Genomic DNA, 21690 nt, shown 5'->3' on the forward strand with positions numbered 1-21690 from the left:
CAAATGTCAGTCTACTAACCATATACAATTTTTACTAGGGACATAACCTATACAAGTTTTTAAACCAGGCGCATGGTAGGGAATTCTGTTATGCTTATAGTTTATATTTTATCAGTATTTTTTCGCTGAATTGCACGCGTTTCGAATGAAAAGTTATGTACGTATAACATTATTTTACTGTATTTTTCGTAAACTAATTTTCTCTTTGAAAGTATTTTTCTCATTCTATTTTCTCTCTCTATCTCTCTCTTAATTATTTGGTTCTTTTTTTATTCCAATTTTTTTCTAAGCTTTTCTTTAAACAAAACTTTCGGCATAATGTATGTGTCTGTGGAAATTACATATTTCAACACACTTTTATATACTATGTGATTCTATACGTGCATATGTCAGTACTTTACATGTGAATATGAATTTTTATTTTCATTCAATATTGTAAAATAATATTTTAATAAATTCTCTTACATAACAAGTGTTATGAAAATAATAATATTAATAAAAATTCATTTTACGTTAAGGCCATTGTCAATTTATCATGATTATTTGGTATCTTTAATATTTCCATAAATGAATTTTAAAGTTATGTACACGTAGCATATATTACTTAGGTGAAAAGAATGAAATTATCGGTAGGTTTTATTTATGGATAAGAACTTATCAAAATTCTACTCACGAATGTGTATTTTTATGATATATGATTTCCTAGTTTTGTGATCAACGTTGTTTCAAGATTCCTACTAAAATAAAGTAAGTCAAATATCGAATTTCGTTACTGCTTCAATTTAGAATTTTAATGAATTAGTAAAATATTCTAAAGCTTAATAAAGTATTAACAAATGTATTTTAATATATACTTAATATTATAAGAAAAAACTTCAATCTTATGTGATAAAATGATGTAGTTTATAAACTTTGAAGGTTTCTTATTTTAGATAACAATGGGAAGCTTAGAATTAATACAAACATTAAGTGGACATTCTGGAAGAGTTTGGAACGTTTGTTGGCATCCAAAAGGCACGTATCTTGCGTCGTGCGGAGAAGATGCGATCATCAGAATATGGAAAGAAACTAATTCCGATTGGATTACGACTATGTTATTAACCCAGGGTCATACAAGAACCATTAGAGAAATCGCTTGGTCCCCTTGCGGAAATTACATTGCTTCTGCCAGTTTTGATGCTACTACATCGATATGGGATGGAAGATCCGGAGTATTTGAATGCAATGCGACATTGGAAGGACATGAATATGAAGTCAAGAGTGTAAGTTGGTCTTCCAATGGGCAATTACTTGCAACATGTAGTCGTGATAAAACCGTCTGGATATGGGAAGCAAAAGACAATGAATATGAGTGCGCTTCGATCATTAATGCTCATACTCATGATGTTAAAAAGGTATTTTTTTATAGTTGTTTCAATATTGTTACCTTTTTTATTTACTCTTGTATACCATTAATGAAGATAAAAAAAACTTCATTCATTTAATATATTCGTTTGCATTTAATCATAGATAAGATGGCACCCTAACAAAGACATTCTTGCATCAGCTAGTTACGACAATACAGTTAAAATATATGAAGAATACCTACTCGACAGCGACTGGACGTGTTCTCATACATTAGCATCTCATCAATCTACAGTTTGGAGTCTTTCTTTTGATAAAACTGGTGAACGTATAGTTACAGTTAGTGAGGATAAAACTGTTAAAATATGGCAAGAATACAAAGCTGGGAACACAATTGGCATTTCTGTCACAAATAATGAATCAGTTTGGAAATGTGTTTGCACTTTATCAGGATATCATACTAGAGCTATTTATGATGTAGATTGGTGCAAGATAACTGGATTAATTGTAACTGCATGCGGAGATAATATGATCAGAATATTTAAAGAAGACAGTGATTCTCATATGCATGAACCATCTTTTTCAATGGTTTGCTCAATGAATAATGCACATACACAAGATGTAAATTCTGTTCAGTGGAATCCTACCATTGCTGGTCAACTTGCATCGGCTAGCGATGATGGCTTAGTCAAAATATGGCTTTACAATGAGCAAAATGCATAAATGTACTATTACTACTCTTCCTTTTACGGATTTGGGGAATTTTTCCTACGATATCTGCTCAACACAGCTCAACACAGGTGTTCCAAAACAGCCACCCATCAAAGTACTAATCATTGCTTAACTTTAGTAATTGTATGGGAACTAGTATTTTCAACGAAGAGAGGCCATTCACAAATATACTTTTATTATAGTAATCTAAGATTTGTTATGAATTATGTCATTTATATTTGTAAATATAATTGTTTACTATATTAATATGTATATTTCTTATATTTATCCCTGTTTTTCACTGATGTGACATTGTATTTTCATTATTATTTAAATAATATAATATATTATTGATCTTTTATTAACATATTACTAATATAATATTTATATTGACTAAACAATATACTTTTATTTTATAGGTTTGAAAATAGATGTTGCGAAAACTACCAGCATTCGTATTAAATCAGAAGTTTTGTTTTTATACGTTAATCCGACATTACAATAAAACACCTACCATGACTGATCTAAAAGCTGATAAAATGGGCTTGCCGTTGAAAGAAATTTTGGATGCATTAAACAAATTCGCAAATACATCTTTAGCTGAATCCTGGGATAATGTTGGATTATTGATCGAACCCACATATCCAAAGGACGTAAAAAATATTTTGTTAACAAACGACTTAACAGAAAATGTCTTGAATGAAGCGCTAAACCTGTCAACGGATATGATCATTTCATATCATCCTCCAATATTTTCACCACTTAAATCTATAACCATGAAAACATGGAAGGTAACGAAAAAATCGTAGTTATTGCTACAATCGATTGATAAGTTAAATGTATTTGTTTTTATTTGTTTACATAGGAACGTATAGTCGCAAAATGCTTAGAAAATAAAATAGCCGTATATTCTCCACATACTGCATTTGATTCAATAAAGGGAGGCGTAAATGATTGGTTGGCTTCAGCTTTCAATAATGGTTAAAATATAATACTTTTATAATATTTTTATTATGATAGCACATTATTAATTAATTATTATCCGTAATGTGTGATTACAGTGATGGATAGTAGTAAACCGATAAAACCAAGTGAGAACATAGAAAATGGTATGGGCCGTCTATGCATTTTTAAAGAGAAAATACATATAGACGAAGCAGTACGTCTTGTAAAACAACACACTAAATTGAAATTTGTGAAGCTGGCCCATGCTCTAAAGTCAGGTATAACGTTATTTACAAAATCTTAATTAAAAATTAAAGATATTACAATTGATTATTTTTTTTTTTCAGATGGCTTTATAAATTCCGTTGCTGTATGTGCAGGATCAGGATCAAGCATTTTAAAAAATGTACAAGCTGATTTATATCTTACAGGAGAAATGTTACATCACGATATACTCGATGCAATTCATGATGGAATTTATGTTATTTTAACAAATCATTCTAATTCCGAACGTGGTTTTCTCGAAAGTTTCGCATCAACATTATCAAATGCATTAAATAATTCTGTAAATGTTAATGTATCTACCGTTGATGCTGATCCTTTGGAAATCGTATAATTTAAAATGTGTTCTTTGGTGAAACAATCATTTCATATAATAATTTTATTGTTTCATATATAATTATATACTTTTTTTGGATAACAAATATTATATTATTATACATTCATGTTTTCTTGAAATATTTATTTCAAAAGAGACAGATAAACATATTGTCAAATATAAAGTAAATGTCGATGTGATTATATATTTCCATGTGTTGTGCATATAATAATTTTATCGATTTTTCCTATAAACCAGGGCTTATCAAAGTGTAGATCGCAATCCCATGACTAACAAATTCGTGAAAGAGAAGATAGGATAGAGTTTATACTTAGAGTTGCAAAAAACTTTGTTCGGGTAAAGAGGATTGTCGCCGAGTGGAAAAGTTAGAGAAGCCCTGCTATAAACCAATTGTATTAAGGTGTACACACAAAACTAGCTTAACAATACATACTAAAATGAGATATATATGTTAATAGAAAATACACTATAAATTGGTAAGTAATTTGGCAAAATGAATAATAGAAATGATTATGAATTTAAAAGTTATAAAAAGAATAGATATATTTTATTTTCTTTCACGGCATTTATTAGTCTACTTAATATTAAATTTAATGACTACACTATAAAAGTAACGTTGCCCAAATGTAATACATCATTATGGAATATGTAATATATGTAATATTGATATGTAGTTATAAGTAAAATATAATGATAAAATGGTTACTTGACATCAATTATTCCGTAAATTAACTATCGTTTGCTTAATGAAGTATAGATATGAAAGTTCTCACTAAGAAGGATATTGTGAACTACTGATTTAAAATTTTGCATCAAATTTAGATATTTTTTATCGTATATACATTCAAATATGATTTTAAATAATTTGTTCTTTATCTCATAGATTCTCTATTAAATAAAATCTAATTCAGCTATTTATTTTTAAATAAAAGTGCACTATATTGAGATATTGCACATTCAGAAAGCTTAATAACAATTATTACAGCATATTTCGCATAATAGAATTAATCAGTGATCACAACATTTGATATTATAAAATCTAATAAATCTATAAGGTATAACGCATCACACCAAATAATAAAATAAAATAGTTTTTCATCCAAAATAATCTAATACATTTCCTTCTATGAAAGATAAAGATTCTCGTCTACAAAATAAACTACGTTTTGTTAATATTTAATATTTTATAGATATTAAACTTTTGTTTAATATTTGTCTTCTTGTCTTTTTTACTTTACCTTTCATAGATTCGAGTCACTTTTTTATCAACATCTTCTCAAACTTATTTAATACTACCAAAGAGGTCGCGATTAATATTTATCATATTTTACAGAAAAGAAAAGAAAATAATTAATTATTGCATGTACAATAGATTATAGATATGTACATTGTCAATGTGTATATTAGACTGTGCCAAATAAATCGACTATTTTTTTTTTTTCGGTCCCATATCAAAATTTCGTTGAGAGTGACGAAAAAAAAATTGTGTCAAAATTTGAGCCCTCTATCTTCATTTTTCAGTTAGCGCTCGCGAAAATAAGAATTTTCGCCAAAAAAAGTTTTTTTTCACTTATTTTTTGGTTATAGACAATTCAATATACCAAATATTAAAAAACCCTTGGTATGGTTTTGTAGGAAATTAAATTCTCTACATAGATGATTTTTTATCGAACTTAAAAAGTCAACAGCTTTTTTTTATAGCTGATTAAATTACATTTCGTTCTATAATTTTCATTTTTAATTATTGATGAACACTTATTAAACTACTTCCTAACGAAAAGAACATACTAATGCAATTTTTCTAGGAATATTTATGATCTAAAAAAATAGTTTTTATGCCGTAATGAATGTAAATACTGTTGAGTAATTTATATTCTTTACTTTTAAAATAATGAATTACATGTTAATTCTATTTTTTTTTGTTTTTCACCTTATTGATTCACACAAAATTCGGTGAAATTTTTCTGTTTACAGTGAGAATTGCACAAACCTATGATTGTATAAAAAATCATTAGTATTTTAATAGAAATAGATAATTACTAAAAACGAAATATCTTAAAAAATTTTAATAAATTAAAAAAATGATATGCTAATCTTTATTATTGTCTTTATTCATATGTTTTACTAGTTTTAAAGAGCTTACATTTTTTAAATAAACATTAATATAATTATGATAGACACACTTTTAATCTTGTTATATATAAATGAAACTAATAAGATCTTTACTTGAATTATTTTAAAATCAGTTATGAGATTCGAGTAAACATATTACTCACATAAATTTCGTTTGTTACAATTGGGATATTTTTTGCGATGCTCAGCAAAAACTTGTAATAAAAACTGTTTTTGTTCTTCATCACAAGTGAGACTATCATTATATTTATCAATTAACGCTACAGCTCTTTCGGCAATATCATTTACAACTTTTATCGATCGAACAATTTTTAAAGAAGCCTGGTACTCGTCATCGAATTCCCATTGATCTACAGGTAAATCAAGAAAACTTGTAGATAAACCGAACTTCTCGAATAAAACCATCGACTTTTGAGTAACAAAATCACTTATATCTTTTGAGCCCAATGATTTTAAATCTTCTTGTTTTGTGTGTCTATCATAATTATATTAATGTTTATATTCTAATTATATCATAATTATATTAATGTTTCTATTTCTATTAAAATACTAATGATTTTTTATACAATCATAGGTTTGTGCAATTCTCACTGTAAACAGAAAAATTTCACCGAATTTTGTGTGAATCAATAAGGTGAAAAACAAAAAAAATAGAATTGACATGTAATTCATTATTTTAAAAGTAAAGAATATAAATTACTCAACAGTATTTACATTCATTACGGCATAAAAACTATTTTTTTAGATCATAAATATTCCTAGAAAAATTGCATTAGTATGTTCTTTTCGTTAGGAAGTAGTTTAATAAGTGTTCATCAATAATTAAAAATGAAAATTATAGAACGAAATGTAATTTAATCAGCTATAAAAAAAAAGCTGTTGACTTTTTAAGTTCGATAAAAAATCATCTATGTAGAGAATTTAATTTCCTACAAAACCATACCAAGGGTTTTTTAATATTTGGTATATTGAATTGTCTATAACCAAAAAATAAGTGAAAAAAAACTTTTTTTGGCGAAAATTCTTATTTTCGCGAGCGCTAACTGAAAAATGAAGATAGAGGGCTCAAATTTTGACACAATTTTTTTTTCGTCACTCTCAACGAAATTTTGATATGGGACCGAAAAAAAAAATAGTCGATTTATTTGGCACAGTCTAGTGTATATATACTTGTACGAATTAAAAAAAAAGTACTAAATAAATATATTATATGACATGTAAAGCCAAATCAAAATTATACATATGTATGCATACTTCTGAAATTATAGAGTGAATGTAAAAAGTTGTAAACATGTAAACATTTTGCCTTGTAGTTTAATTCGCAAGAATCAAAAAGCGCGATGGGACGAGTAGAGCTCCTGTGGTCGTTCATGTAAAAGGCAATGATACAATACCGTGCAGCTTTTATGCGTTTATTTTCTTTAAATAAAACATTAAATATGAGCACTTTATTTACCTTTAAATATTTCTTTTTAATGCTTTCTTATACGCGCGCGTGTGTGTCGATAACTCAACGGATTAAAAATAGTTTGATTAAAATAATCAATGAATATTAATAATATTTAAGAATTTATAAATGCAAATAAAAAAGTACTAGTATATATTATTTGAAGGTTTTATAGCGCGCTCTGGGAGCATGTGGAGTGAACAGAGCACCGTATAGCACATGCTAGTTCATTTCTAATATTTCTATCACAAGCTTTGCTCATTATTCTTATTTTCATCATGAAATCCGTTCCACGGTGCTTTCTCAATATTCTAAAGGCAAAAGGTTGATAATCTATTATAAAGAGAAGATGTAAAGTTTAAACAATTGTAAATTGTGATCATGTATAAAAGATCTAGTAACGATCTTCGTCTTCTTCGTCCATCAAAAAGTCACTACTTATTCCGGCATCTAATACATAAAGGTAGCTGAAAAGTAACGTACATATTAATATAAATATATTTTTCTATATATCGTGTTTATTATGAAAATGGTGTAAGTTCATTTGTGAAAAAATTGTTTTTTTATATATAATATAAATATAAATATAAATATAATTATATATATATAAAACATCAAAATTATGTTTTCTCAATTTTCTTTCAAAAATGAACTTATACCAATTTCGTAACAAGCAGTTCATATATTCAAAATGAATTTTCTACTCACTTAATTGCTCTGCACGTGAAGATGACAATACGTTTCATTTTTTTATTGTAAAAGAAATAATTAAAAGACCACAGGCATCCATATTCTCCAAATGGATCTGATGCAAAGTCTGGATTATAGCTACAATATTTGTACGTGTTATATTACTTATACATTTATTTGAAGCAATGCTGTAGTTTATCATTTTCTTTCAGATTTGATGTTTTATTGAAAATAGGAAAGCATTTTCATATAATCTCACCTATAAATATCACATTCGTTCAATGATATTTCATCATCAATAGCACCCCAAAGAGCGGTACGTAAACTACGATAATGATCACCAGTAGTTGCGCTAAGATTACTATCAACTGCATTCATTACCCACTGTAAGCTTGGCTCTTTACTAAATTCATGGCTCTTGGCATCAGAGAAATCATAATCAGGATGAAAAGCTGAGTTTAAGGTTGCAATCAGATAGAATAATGTTTTTCTGCTTATTGTATCACATAAAGGTCCATCTTCGTCACCAGAAACACTATGACTAAAATATATAAATATACAAATAATGTTAACTTATGAATCAATCAATTATAGAAAAATATTAATCCCTTGCACTATAACACTGTATAAGACTTGTGATACGCTTTATGGCCTAAACATAAAATTACTAAATATAGCATTGACTTTGGCACACAACTCCGTGTGTTAAATCCTAATGCAAAGGAATAATAGCTTAATGTCAACAAGTTATAAACATTAAAACAAAGACAGAAATTGTAATTATGCCATTAATACCTCAAATATCTTTGAGCGGGTGATGTTCCCGAAGATGTTTGCGGTGGTGATAAAGCTTGAAGGTCGTGCGGTGAGACTCCTTGCTCTGAATTGAAGCGTTTGTACAGTTGTTTATCATTTCCTGCCATCTTACAAGAATAACTTTCAATCCTATAATAAAAGGTATTAATATTTTCTAATGATACATTGAAATGATATTTAGTTTGGCACATACCTTCCAACTATCTTGCTATCTCCGGTCTTAAAGGACAAGGCACTGTTTATAGCTTCAAATCGTGTACTCTCTAGCAACTTCATTATGACAACACTAGTTTTCTTTACGTTATGTAAAAACAGTGATTTTGTACTAGAGACTTATTGTGCTTCCCTCAACACAGAACAATGTTAGATCATTCGTGCTGTTTCATCTCAACGTGATGAATTTTCTGTTATATCAAACTTGATTTACTTTTCAATTACTCAATCAAATAATTCAATATAAACGAAATGTCAAAAAACTTCTATGATTTCGAAGACTTATTGAGTTTCTGTTTATATGTCTCAGGTGTATGAAAATTCCTTTCCTTTTTGAATGTACGAAATTAATTGTAGAGGTAACAATTTTTCTTTCGGCACTGAACTTGTACATCACAAATCACTGATAAAAGACTGGACTTAAGTTCCTTTTATAGATTTTGATTAAAGATTGAGCTTCTTTTTCAAGGGAACAGTAGATAAAACGAATGTTACTTATTTCTTCCGTTACTTGTATCGAAAGAATACGTTAAAGACAGTTAGTTGTAGACGCCAATTGATTGTCTTAGAGGGGGAATTATCTTTTACGTTTTATTTTATTTAATAAAGCGTAGAAACGCGAAGGCGAATGAGAAAAAGTGTAAATCGAGGTGGAGTCAAATGGTATTCACCAAATTGCCTTAAAGAAACGGAGATAAAACTTCATACGTCCGTTATTGTTGAAAACAATCCATAATCACGGACATTGTTGTCACTGAGGGTCAAATAATCACGATCACCGTCAAATATAATCACTGTATATTCTCACAACAAAAAATCTATTCGTATACTTTAGATATATATATATATATACGTAATTTGTCACTTTTTGATAGGAATATTATTGCTTAGAAACGAAATCTAACTCGATATACATAAGTACGCAAGAAAAATGTATGCGCTACGTGACAGAAATAGCTTATGAAGCGCTGCAGCCTCTTTTCCCCCTTCGTTCTTCTGATTGGCTGATGATTCTTGCTTTATAACCTATGTATACGCACATATATATCGTATATATAGCGTGTGGTGTGCTTACACATTCATTTATTTATCAATATCTCTCTTTCTCTTCTTTCATCCTTTCAACCACGCTTTCAACCGTCTTTTCCCTATTCTTCTTATTTCAAACATTCGAGGTTTCCTCTCCTCCTCCTCCACCTCCTCCTCATCATACAACATTATATTTCGACCAATTTCTCACCAATCATTATTCTACACGGATATTCGATGTAAAGTTGTTTATTTACATACAAACACAGATCCAACAGTCTATTATAAATTAGATTATTTTGTTTACTTTAGATCTATATTCTATCCTTAAAAAAAACATATTCAAATAAAATTTAAATATATTTAAATATATATAAATTTTAATATATAATATTTTCGCGAATGTGTCGGGCATCTTATAAGTACAATAAAATTACCTTCTACATAAATTATCTTATAAAAATGTTATATTTTGATAGTTTATCTATATCTATACCATTAAGAATATAATTTTGTAATTCTAATCTCTGTATTTTAGTTTGGTATGATAATTTACAAAACATTCTTTGATTTAGAATCCAAGACTCAGAAGAAGACGTTTGCTAATTCTAATCTTATCTCCGTTCAGATGTGTCATTTGTCACTTCATACGAAAGGATATCAACATTTTAGGAACCTTCTCAAGTACCAGTGTGGCATTCGTATCAGTATTAAAAAGTTAGTATAGAATCTCAAGAATTGGAAAAAATGAATAAGTGCATTTAATTGCTAACTATTTGCTAATTCAAAATCCATAACTTCTAACTTTATTAATTAATTATTTAATTAGTTATTAATAATTACAAATGTGGAAACGTCATGAGGGGGAGATATGTTATACGCATGCGCAACCACAAATTCAAGGTGCAAGCGCACTTTGAAAAAAATAAAAGTAAAGTTGGTATATCTGCAGGGGTAAAAAAAAGTTTTCACATTTTCAATTATCAATAACTAATTAAATAATTAATTAAAAAAGTTAGCAATTATGAATTTTGAATTAGCTAATAGCTAGCAGTTAAATGCACTTATTCATTTTTTTCAGTTTTTGAGGTTGTATGCCAACTTTTAATGCTATTCGTATCGCTTGGAAATAACGCAAATCTAACATAAACACCGTTTAGACCAGTCAAAAAGAGTCAAACTGTAACTTTTTCGAGTTAGGTTGTACTTTTTTAATCTAAGGATAATTCGACGACGTTGAATAGAATGGTTCTAATTTTTTTTCAATAAAATGTGCCGTTTTTGAGAAAAAGGGTTAAAAAGGGTAAAAAATCACTTTATCTTAGAATCTATGCATTTAATCGAAAAAAGTTTCAAGCAAAAGTTGTAAAGAATTGAAAAATATATAAAAAATGTTTTGAGGTTTATCTTCGTATTGGCAAAAATAAGCGAGAAAAAGATGGTAAAAGGTAATTATAAGAGTGGGAGCAAGTCCCGCCTCTCCGACGGTTTTTACACGCGAGCAGGTAAGTGTGCGTGCGAGCGTCCGTGTGTACTAAACACAAACGAAAGATCTTTGGCAATCTTCGGACCTCTCGGCTTTGAATGCGAGTGCAAGTGAGAAAAGAAACCAATTTCTCTCTTTCTATTTTTTCATTCGATAGCGAGCATTTTTCGTTTTGACCATCGAGTGTCCAGCGTTCTGTATATCTATGTAATCGGCGTATATTAGCGCGGCGTTTTTAAATCGAATCTTGATGCTTATGCACGCCGTTTTTTTATTTATTGTCAAAAATAGTGAACTTTGTGAATAAAAGAAAAACAATAATTTATTTTAACAGAAACTATTATTATTTAGTCGAAAGTGAAAATAATGAATTATTTTGTGTAATAAACAATTATAATAATAAGTATTAAATAAATAATAAGTGCAATAAATAATTATAATAAATACAGTAATAGTCATTTATATATATTATTTACATATGTAAATTTAAATGCATTGTATTTCAAGCAGAATCGCAAAAACCTTAAAGGCCTTGCGACACTGGTTTTTCTTTTTCTTTTTTTATCCAATTTTTCATATAAATAATAGAAATTCTAATAAATATTTTTAAAATATATGCTCATCAATTTTGAAAATTTTTTATCCGCATAGATATGTAAGTAAATATTAAAACCGTGATTTAATAAAAAAACAAAAGAAAAAAATTAAATGAATTGAAAGACTATCAATAGAAAAAAGATGTAATCAATATACATAGTTACATAATTTTTCATTTTTTTATTGCATTACTATTACATTAACTCTGGACGTAAAAGAAAGTTTATTTAAATTAAAGAGAGTCATTTTGAAATGTACAATTATTTCAATATGTCATGTTTAGATGATAAAACTGCGCTTAGATTAAATATAAAAGGTAAATATGTTGATGCAAGATTAATGCCAAGTCATACTATAATAATATTTCTATTTAATATATTTTACCATAGTAAACAGTGAAAATTTATTACCAGTTCCACAAAAATACAATGTTGGATCATTAAGGTAAATTACATAAATTTATAACTTATTTTTAATATACGTAACAGAGTTTGAACACATTACATTTAAATCAAATAACTGTTACATCAATTTAGATTACCTGAAGATCCGTCATGGCCAAAAATTCCACAACGTAAATTAGCAGATGATGCCGATGACATCATTCATCCTCCATACATTATTACATTAACAGGTACACCAAGGAAAAGTCGTTCTACAATACGTACGCCACAATGTCAGTAAGTGATATATTAAATAACCTCATAGAAATTTTAATATTACTTCGTTTTTAAGAAGTAATAAATAAATGTGAAAGAAATTCTTCTCAAATTACAGATCATTCAAAACAATGGAAATGAAAGATCTAAACTTTTCCGTCTATCAACCACTTAATACAATGAAAAGGAAACCTAGTTCTTTGGATCCTCGTTTTAAGCGGTATAATATTTTACGATGTACAAAATGGATGTTTTATACATAAAAAATAATTAATTAAAATATAGTATTTATTATTTTATATAGTGTGACTGCAGTTAAAAATCAGACTATATCTGCACAGTCTAATAAACAAAATAATAATTCGGAAGAACCACAGCAGTCTGCTCCTATCTTAGAAAGATCACAATTTCCCTGCAAAACGACGAACAAAATTGCTTCTGAGAGAAATTTAAATATGTACAGTTTATTTGACTATTAATAAGAAATATTTAAGTTTAGTTGCAATTATAATAAATTTCAGGATAGACTTTATAGCATTTAAAATAAATATTTTATATAGTCAGCAGATAATACAAGAAAATTTCAAGAAGCCAGAAAATGAAGAAGTAATTAAATGTAATAATAATCAATTTAAACAAGAACTTTTAAATAGAGAATTACTTCAAAAAAGTAATGTGGGAGATAACAACACACTGGAGTGTAAAGCTAACGTAGCAAAGGATCATAATACAATAAATTTAACAAATATAAATAATGCAAGTATAATAGATTCTGTAGACATAAAAGAACATATTGATCCCAGCTCAGAAAATAATAAAAATATCATAAATAAAGAAATATCTATGGGTGAACAAATATCAACTTCTATCTGTAATGAAAAACAAGTATTAGAAACTAAAACAAACAATGATTTAAAAGGGTTACCAAAAAATCAATCATTACAATCTGCTAATGTATGTATTTTAATATATAGTATTTTATATATAGACATTCATACAATTTAAGTATCTTATTAATATTTTTATAAGCTTTGTTTATACAAATATTACAATATGAATAAACATTTAAACATATTAATTTAGTTAAATTTGTATTTGTTTAGGAATCTGATAGTCCAATCTTACTTGTAATGGAGAAAAAAGTACATCCTTCACCTATTGATAAAATATATGCAACACAATGTTACAATGTACAAGTACCAATAATTACATATCAAAATGTACCTTTAAAAATATCGACTTGTCCATCGGGAGAGATTAATATTTCCCCTTATATTGCAACTACTTTGCCAATAACTGACTTATATACAACTACGCAATTTCAAGTAAAAGATACAAACATTCATACATCATCGCTTGGAAAACAAAATTTGGATAATCTACAAAAACAAAATGAAGTAGTAAATACTGCAAAAATTGGTACTATAGATATTCGAGATAAGCAGAAAAATCTTATTTTAGAGAATAAAACGGAGGACAGATTTTCAGAGCAGTCCACAGTTGAAGAAAATTATTATGATACTTCTTCTTTACCAAACAATAATAAAATTCCGATTTCTACTGGTAATAATAATACTCTTACTTGTTCTGACGATTACTTGAAAGTTATATCACATCAACGACCAACAGAAATTAATGATTCAGGTGCTTATACATCTATTAAAATTCCAAATTTAAAAAATGTACTTCAAGTAAACAGCGGAAAATGAGATCCGAAGAAAATTTGTCGCTAAAAAAAAATACATATGGTATAAAACTCTTTCAATCTTCGGAACCACATATTACATCCAGGCGAAAACGAATAAGAGCTAGTTTTTCTAAAAGAGCCAGATCTTACCTTCAAAAAAAGTCTAAATCCAGAGTAGTAAATTCTAATTGCACTTTAACACAGCCAAGTTATCAACAAAAAAACTATAATCATGATACAAGATTTTTGAAAATTGAACAATATACGAAAGATAAAAATTGTCATTTCTTAATGTTAAAGAAACCTATTCATGAAAGAAATAAGGATAAAAATATGAATTGTATTAAGATGGAATCTTCGGTTGAAAATCCTACTATCTCTTGCGATGTCTTTTGTCAGCAGAATAAGGAAAATAAATATAATAGTTTAGAAAGATTGGATAAAAATAACTCTATTGAAAGTCCTGTAAGAATACCTCTTAAAACGCAAGAATTATTAAATAAAAGTTATCTGGAATACTATAATAAATTAAAACAAAATTCAGGCAACATTGAAAATGTACGACAGAAGTATTTTCATAAAGTGGCATTAGACGCTCCTGATGTTAAAAAAAGAAAAAGCAAACTATTCTGTAATAATATTTATAATGATCGAACTAAATTTAATCCAGAAATACAAACAATAGAACAATGTTCAGCTCTATCAAGTATAATTAATAAAAATCTGTAAGTTTTGACATCGTACATGTATAGAAATAAATAGACATACGTGTTTATAATTCAATAATATTTAGGGATTCCACTGTACAAAATTTGAGCGATACAATGCAAACAAAACAAATATATGTTAATAGAAATATCAGATCATCTTCAGATCCTACAGGAGGAATTCAAATTAAAACGATACAAAATGTAGCTTCTAAGATACCCGCAGATATTTATGAAAATTCCATTACGTCGTCTACGTTTGTACATAAAGTTAAACATAAAAAGGAGAAGTATATCGAAAAACGATTTCTTAAATTAAAAACCATCCGTAAGTGTATAGAATAAGATAGATTGTAAAGAAAATTTCTAAAATATACTTTATTTCAGTATTTTTTGGCACCATAATGTATGCCCTTGTTGTATTTTTACCTATGATCTATGATTACTTCTTTTACGAAGATTATGATGATTACCAGGATTTGGCGTATATCGAATTTATAGTAGATTATACGATTTCATCTTTTAAAGAAGCTTTTAGTAGTTTTTTTAATACATTTTATAGAATCTTTTTTCAGCCGGTAAGACTTAACAAGAAATATTAATTTTCAAGAATGTTTATAAAATATATAAAGGCAATATTTCTCCCTTTTGGGCATGGCTATTAGAATTTTATAATAATATATAGTAAATAAATTTCTGTAGATTTTTGTAATTTTCAGCAGCGTGCCTGTAAGAAATGTAACAGCATATCTTAAACTTGTTGCTAGATATTATATCATTACATACGAAATGAAAGATGAAAAGTATTTTTTGTGTGTGTGTGTGAGAGATATTTATACACATATATTATTTATTATTTTTATATAGAGATTATTTTATACATGTATAATAAAAAATTTTCTTAGTTTTTCATAAACATTCTATAATATAAATGTAAATAAATTAGATCTATTTTTTCATTTCCCAACTAAACGGTTTAAGGAACCTAAGAAGAAAAAGAAAGTAGGACTCGTGAAAGATCATACTGTAAATATTTATATAGAAAAAAAACAAAGCACATTTTTAATAAAAATGCAAGATATTTTTTTATACAGAATTATTATAATCTATAACAATTGTTTTTTAATTTTAGCTTAACAGTGATTCTCACCCCTTTTTTTACCATCTTCTATCTAGCAATAAGCATCTCTAATATATAATTCTTATTATTCAAAAAGCGAATTTCTACTCGCGCGAAAGAAACCTAAAATGTTATTAACCTGATCTAAAAAAGTTTTCAAAAAACATGACATCCGTGAAAGAGAAAAATAAAAAAACAAAAGTTTAAAGCAAACGATTAAATCTTAATTACTCCACGTTGAGAATCACGGCTGTGGTGATTGGTAGTATTGTATTTCTCTAGATAAATGTCACTAAAAATTATCAAGGAAGTAACCATGAAAACAAGTGAATTGCTCGGTGAACTTCGTGTACTTTCGGAACTTTGATGGCGCCATCTTGAAGGCGGGAGAGTATACGAAACATATATAAGGCTCGCACACGCGATTTTTCCGGTCATTTTGTCTGATTTACGAAGGGTATACTTTTGGTTCACTCAAGTATTAACATTTGTTCTTTGAAATATAAGGAACCACGTGGAAGAATAAAATTCACAATAGTAATAATAATTAGACAAATTAAAAGTATACATTAGCATCAATGGCCGACTATATAATAAGTGACAAAATGCCAGATCTGCCGTTACCGGACGATGGTCTTACGGCAGCACAACTGTTTGCCAACGGCGATGGGCTTACATATAACGATTTCATCATTCTCCCAGGATATATTGATTTTACCGCCGAAGAAGTGGATTTATTATCACCACTTACTAAAAAGATAATGTTAAAAACTCCCTTAGTTTCTTCTCCAATGGACACTGTTACGGAATCGGACATGGCAATTGCTTTGGCTCTTTGCGGTGGAATCGGAATAATACACCATAATTGTACACCAGAATATCAAGCCAATGAAGTCCATAAGGTATGTAATGGAATATTAACATAGTACTCCGTCAAATTTCTTTTTAATTTCGAGATATTCAAAATTTTTTAAATATTTTCTACTTGTTGATTGAACATAATTGAACATACAGAAATATATTTTTTTAGGTAAAAAAATATAAACATGGATTCATTAGAGATCCGGTTGTGCTATCGCCTCAGCATACTGTAAATGAGGTGTTAAATATAAAAACAGAACATGGGTTTTCCGGCATTCCCGTCACGGAAAATGGAAAAGTAGGTGGTAAACTTCTAGGCATTGTAACCTCCAGAGACATTGATTTCCTTGAAGATTCTTCTTATCAAAGATATACAAAGTTGGAATCGATAATGACAAAATTAGATAATCTGATCACTGCACCAGCAGGCGTAACGCTGCAAGAAGCAAATGTAATACTGGAAAAATCAAAGAAAGGAAAACTTCCTATAGTTAATGAAAAAGGAGAACTTATTTCGTTAATGGCTAGAACAGATTTAAAGAAAAATCGTAGTTATCCGAGCGCCAGCAAAGATGAGAATAAGCAATTATTAGTAGGCGCTGCTATTGGAACACGTAATTCCGATAAGCAAAGATTACAACTTTTAACAGCTGCTGGAGTCGACGTAGTTGTATTAGACTCATCTCAAGGGAACTCGATTTACCAAATTGAAATGATTAAATATATCAAGTCTGAATATCCGGATTTGCAAATAATTGCAGGCAATGTGGTAACCAGTCTGCAAGCTAAAAATTTGATAGAAGCAGGAGCTGATGCGTTACGTGTTGGTATGGGTTCTGGATCCATATGTATTACACAAGAAGTAATGGCGGTAGGTAGACCGCAAGCAACTGCAGTCTATAAAGTAGCGGAATATGCTAGAAAATTTGGAGTACCTGTTATAGCTGATGGTGGTGTACAATCTATCGGGCATATTATTAAAAGCCTTAGTTTAGGTGCCTCAACGGTTATGATGGGATCATTATTAGCTGGAACTTCGGAAGCACCTGGTGAATACTTCTTCAGCGATGGAGTTCGTTTGAAAAAATATAGGGGGATGGGTTCTTTAGAAGCCATGAATAGAACCGATGCAAAAGGTTCAGCCATGGATAGATATTTCCACAATGAAATGGACAAACTAAAAGTAGCTCAAGGGGTAAGTGGTTCCATAGTCGACAAGGGATCCGTTTTCAAATTTGCTCCTTATCTACTTTGTGGTATAAAACACGGATGTCAAGACATTGGTGCAAAATCTGTATCCAGTTTAAGATCCATGACGTATAGCGGTGAATTAAGATTTGAAAGAAGGACACCTTCCGCTCAACAAGAAGGAAATGTCCATAGCCTGTTTTCTTACGAAAAACGTTTATTCTAAGTATCTTACTCATAAGAGATATGTATAGAACTAAAGTACCTGCATTTAACTGCATACAATTACCATGGGTATTGAAAACCTGTTATATATTAGTATATTAGATCGTAACATAAATAAGTTTATACTTGCAATCAAATTTATTTATGTTACGATCTTAATAGTTATGAAACTATTCACGTTTCACTATATTTTACTATTAAAACAAATATAATTTTATTAACGACATCCATATATAGCAATAAGTTTGTGTTAATATTATACAATAAATTGTGCATATATATTATATTATATATGAGAAGAGAAAACTTGAATGAAACTCTATTGTAAAAAATTTTAAATTTATTACTTTTTCTTTTTCTACGGTTATCTTGACTGAATAAATTTAGCTCTTTGGTATAATGTGCCAAGAAATTAAAAGGCAAAATTAAATTATTACTGATTATTTAGTTAATTGACTATTACGAATTGCTGATATGTAATTATTTATATTAATAGAACTCTGAAAATTAATTGGTCTATATTCAGAACCAATTTTCTTGTTTTTATAAAAATTAGATTAATGAATGAATTTATTCATTCCGATCTCTCTTACATAAAGTAAGAATCCATATGTCCAATTAATTCATTTTCTCATTGAAACCTTTTAATAGGATCATAAAAGGCTAATTACAATTATGCAAAAATTTTATACTTGTCTCGTGTATTTAGATGTCATTTACAAATTATACAAATACTTTTACAAATCTGATTTGAAATTCTTGAAAGTTATAAAAAAAATATTCAAAAGTCCGACTTTTTCTAAACAAATTAGCCAGTCTTCTTGTTTGAGTTATTTTACAAACGTAAATGCTCCATTTTATGATCTATATTTTATACAAATGTTGTTACAGATAAAAATTGTATGTTTTGAATAAATATGTACTTAATGTTATAAACCATAAATATATAATACGTTTATTCGAATTTATTTGTAATCCTTATTGAAGAGTTTACATAGTTTAGCATCAAGCGTTAACGTTAAACGTTATTAAACGTTTGAAAAAAAGAAAATAGAAAAGCCTTCTCATTGTCAGTAACGATGAACATACAGATATACAAATGCAGATTACAGTTTAAGAAAAAAGTTTAAATCGTCGCTAACATAACGTTTACGTAAACGCATTCCTAAGTTCTTTTAGAGCAGAACTGCAATATTCGTGTTAGTAAGTAAGCATTACATGTCACGTAATATACGATAGCGTTGCTCAAGGTGAGGATTCTCGTTCACTGATCTATGTATCTCACTCCTAACGCTTAAAGAAGCAGTTTATATTTTGCGTAATCAAATCCATACAATTCTAAGAGAGAATGTGTATTTTTTTTATTATTTTTACTATAATCATAAAATGAACAAATAAATACATTTATTGTTAATAATTTATTATTTGAATTATCGTATGTATATATAAATACGTGAATGGGTTGAAAAGTTTTGAGCCTAACATGGAATCAATATTTTCCCCTCAAACTCGCTTCTATTTAAAAAAAAAAATAAAAGATTTTTTTTTACCGAGGCTCAATTCATCCTCGTAATATATCAGAGAATCAAATTTTCAACTTTATTTTGAATTGAATTAAAAAAAGTGAAAAAAATGATGCTATGGTATAATTAAATTCTAGCTATGGTATAGACATCTGTATGGTTGTTTCGAATGCATTGTAAGGAGGCTAACATAACCTACATTTACTTCTAAATTATTGCTTGGAATAATTAACGACGTTTTCTTAATTAAATTTTATTTATAAAATGGTTGTATGCAACGTCGAATGTATAAAGAAAATTATTCAATATCTAGATGTTCCATCGGATAAATTACGTTTATGTGAAAATAATGTAAGTAATTGCTTGTTTATTTTTGTTTATGTCAATTTAGTTTAAAAAGAATATTGAAATTGTATTTTAATTCGTGTATTTTACCTTTAATTTATTTGTAGATAACGAATATTAGTAATTTACAAGCGAATGATTCTGTTTTGTACTTTAGTACTTTGATACAAGCTTTGGTAAAAAACTCTAAATACCCTGACATACTTGGCAATGATAAAGACACGCAAGCTTTAACACGTCAATGGTTGGAATATATTGTAATTTGTATTAATTATGCAGATACTTCTGCCAATGTTAGAAAGGTTTTAAAGGTAATTAACAAGATTAGGTAATTATCAAGAAATACTGTAATTAGATTAATTATTCATTTCTTTTGATTATAGGACTTAAATATGGTATTGAGTGATCAAACTTATTTAAGTGGTACGAAGCAAACTATCGCAGATGTTACACTTTATTATACCTTATATAAAATAATGGTAAAAATACGTGATAGACAAATATAAAATTAGTTCTGACCCCTTAAGAATCCTTAGTAAGTCATGCGGATCAATATAATCTTTCTATCCTCTTTTACTGTTGCAGAGTGAATTAAGTCACCAAGAGAAGGCACAATACGTTCATGTATCTAGGTGGTTCGACAATTTACAACAAGATACAAAATTGAGGCAGACATTGGACTTAATCTCGTTCAATTTGATGCATCTGTTCTTATAAAGTAAATAAACAGATTATACTAAATTATCTTGTGTACTGTCTTAATCAATTATAAACTTGTGACGAAAGAAATAAAAATACTAGGGGAAATACTTGTTAATTTTTCTAATTGTAGAGTTAATTAATAACTTATGTAATTCGGAATTACATAAATTAGATCTTATTATAAAAAAGTCTCATACGAACTTGACAAGAACGATGTTTTTGAAATTATACCAAATACTAGATCTTACTGCTGACATAGTGTATGTTCCTAAGGGACTCTTACAATTGTGTAAAGTTGACAAAAAACCGATGTTTACAAGTTCTGATGGAAATTTCGTTTGTTTATTGTCGATAACACGTATAAGTCGGTAACTTATCTAATAAAAACAGCAACATTTTTGTCGTCGTGTTGAAGGATCTGCTAAGAGATGGCGTTTATGTTTTTCTCTTTCTGTCGATAAAACAATCTGTTTGATTTTTAATTTTTTTTCAAATAATTAACATATTTATATATTTCCTCATAGATAATTAATATATGTTTATGAAATAACTTTATGTATAGAAATGAATAATTGATATCAAATTAAAAATGATAAGAATATTCGATCAGCGTTATCTAGCGAATGAAAATGTAATTAAAGTC

The 21690-nt window shown here is 28.3% G+C and overlaps 5 protein-coding genes across 11 annotated transcripts; 4 read left to right on the forward strand and 1 right to left on the reverse strand.

Annotated features, from left to right (window-relative positions):
* The first annotated feature begins 28 nt into the window (after positions 1-28).
* Positions 29-3803, forward strand: LOC122522370 (probable cytosolic iron-sulfur protein assembly protein Ciao1). 6 transcript variants are annotated; one of them, XM_043643444.1, is made up of 5 exons: positions 58-157; positions 2475-2846; positions 2921-3035; positions 3117-3278; positions 3348-3803. In XM_043643444.1, the coding sequence occupies exons 2-5, from the start codon at positions 2487-2489 to the stop codon at positions 3614-3616; spliced, it is 906 nt and encodes a 301-aa protein (XP_043499379.1). In that variant the 5' UTR covers positions 58-157; positions 2475-2486; the 3' UTR covers positions 3617-3803. The 6 variants fall into 6 exon arrangements, 5 of the variants coding, with proteins under 5 accessions (XP_043499376.1, XP_043499377.1, XP_043499379.1 ...); XM_043643445.1 differs by lacking the exon at positions 58-157 and adding an exon at positions 2076-2170; XR_006305040.1 differs by lacking the exons at positions 2921-3035; positions 3117-3278; positions 3348-3803 and adding exons at positions 933-1394; positions 1510-2170 and having other exon boundaries at positions 29-157; positions 2475-2612.
* Positions 3804-7052: 3249 nt separating this feature from the next.
* On the reverse strand, positions 7053-10202 carry LOC122522371 (repressor of RNA polymerase III transcription MAF1 homolog). The gene is made up of 5 exons (XM_043643446.1): positions 8899-10202; positions 8685-8834; positions 8149-8430; positions 7908-8027; positions 7053-7666 (listed from the first exon to the last, which is right to left on the reverse strand). The coding sequence occupies exons 1-5, from the start codon at positions 8979-8981 to the stop codon at positions 7594-7596; spliced, it is 708 nt and encodes a 235-aa protein (XP_043499381.1). The 5' UTR covers positions 8982-10202; the 3' UTR covers positions 7053-7593.
* A 1943-nt stretch (positions 10203-12145) lies between these two features.
* Positions 12146-15838, forward strand: LOC122522062 (metacaspase-2-like). The gene is given in 11 exon segments (XM_043642855.1): positions 12146-12346; positions 12420-12474; positions 12567-12710; positions 12808-12909; positions 12994-13146; positions 13250-13643; positions 13793-14394; positions 14397-15101; positions 15170-15411; positions 15471-15661; positions 15803-15838. Coding segments are annotated over 11 exon segments (2688 nt in total). The 5' UTR covers positions 12146-12282.
* A 797-nt stretch (positions 15839-16635) lies between these two features.
* On the forward strand, positions 16636-18902 carry LOC122522394 (inosine-5'-monophosphate dehydrogenase). The gene is made up of 2 exons (XM_043643477.1): positions 16636-17105; positions 17234-18902. Exons 1-2 carry the CDS (start codon positions 16782-16784, stop codon positions 18476-18478), a joined length of 1569 nt encoding a protein of 522 aa, XP_043499412.1. The 5' UTR covers positions 16636-16781; the 3' UTR covers positions 18479-18902.
* Positions 18903-19899: 997 nt separating this feature from the next.
* On the forward strand, positions 19900-21152 carry LOC122522395 (eukaryotic translation elongation factor 1 epsilon-1). Of its 2 annotated transcripts, none has more exons than XM_043643478.1 (4): positions 19900-20351; positions 20453-20656; positions 20729-20824; positions 20931-21152. In XM_043643478.1, the coding sequence occupies exons 1-4, from the start codon at positions 20265-20267 to the stop codon at positions 21060-21062; spliced, it is 519 nt and encodes a 172-aa protein (XP_043499413.1). In that variant the 5' UTR covers positions 19900-20264; the 3' UTR covers positions 21063-21152. The 2 variants fall into 2 exon arrangements, with proteins under 2 accessions (XP_043499413.1, XP_043499414.1); XM_043643479.1 differs by having other exon boundaries at positions 20261-20351; positions 20503-20656.
* The last annotated feature ends 538 nt before the right edge of the window (positions 21153-21690 follow it).

This window comes from Polistes fuscatus, unplaced genomic scaffold (assembly GCF_010416935.1).
Source record: "Polistes fuscatus isolate 324 unplaced genomic scaffold, CU_Pfus_HIC Scaffold5, whole genome shotgun sequence".
In the NCBI taxonomy this organism is placed as follows: domain Eukaryota; kingdom Metazoa; phylum Arthropoda; class Insecta; order Hymenoptera; family Vespidae; genus Polistes; species Polistes fuscatus.

Excerpts from the sequence above, each read along its gene's own strand:
- LOC122522370 (XM_043643441.1), top strand. Across the intron at positions 1,395-1,509 it reads ATACTCATGATGTTAAAAAG|ATAAGATGGCACCCTAACAA; the intron begins GTATTTTTTTAT and ends ATTTAATCATAG.
- LOC122522371 (XM_043643446.1), bottom strand. The coding sequence starts at position 8,981 with ATGAAGTTGCTAGAGAGTACACGATTTGAAGCTATAAACAGTGCCTTG. Across the intron at positions 8,835-8,898 it reads GATAGCAAGATAGTTGGAAG|GATTGAAAGTTATTCTTGTA; the intron begins GTATGTGCCAAA and ends CTTTTATTATAG. Across the intron at positions 8,431-8,684 it reads CCCGCTCAAAGATATTTGAG|TCATAGTGTTTCTGGTGACG; the intron begins GTATTAATGGCA and ends TATATATTTTAG.
- LOC122522394 (XM_043643477.1), top strand. The coding sequence starts at position 16,782 with ATGGCCGACTATATAATAAGTGACAAAATGCCAGATCTGCCGTTACCG. Across the intron at positions 17,106-17,233 it reads AAGCCAATGAAGTCCATAAG|GTAAAAAAATATAAACATGG; the intron begins GTATGTAATGGA and ends ATATTTTTTTAG.
- LOC122522395 (XM_043643478.1), top strand. The coding sequence starts at position 20,265 with ATGGTTGTATGCAACGTCGAATGTATAAAGAAAATTATTCAATATCTA. Across the intron at positions 20,657-20,728 it reads ATGTTAGAAAGGTTTTAAAG|GACTTAAATATGGTATTGAG; the intron begins GTAATTAACAAG and ends TTTTGATTATAG. Across the intron at positions 20,825-20,930 it reads ATACCTTATATAAAATAATG|AGTGAATTAAGTCACCAAGA; the intron begins GTAAAAATACGT and ends TTACTGTTGCAG.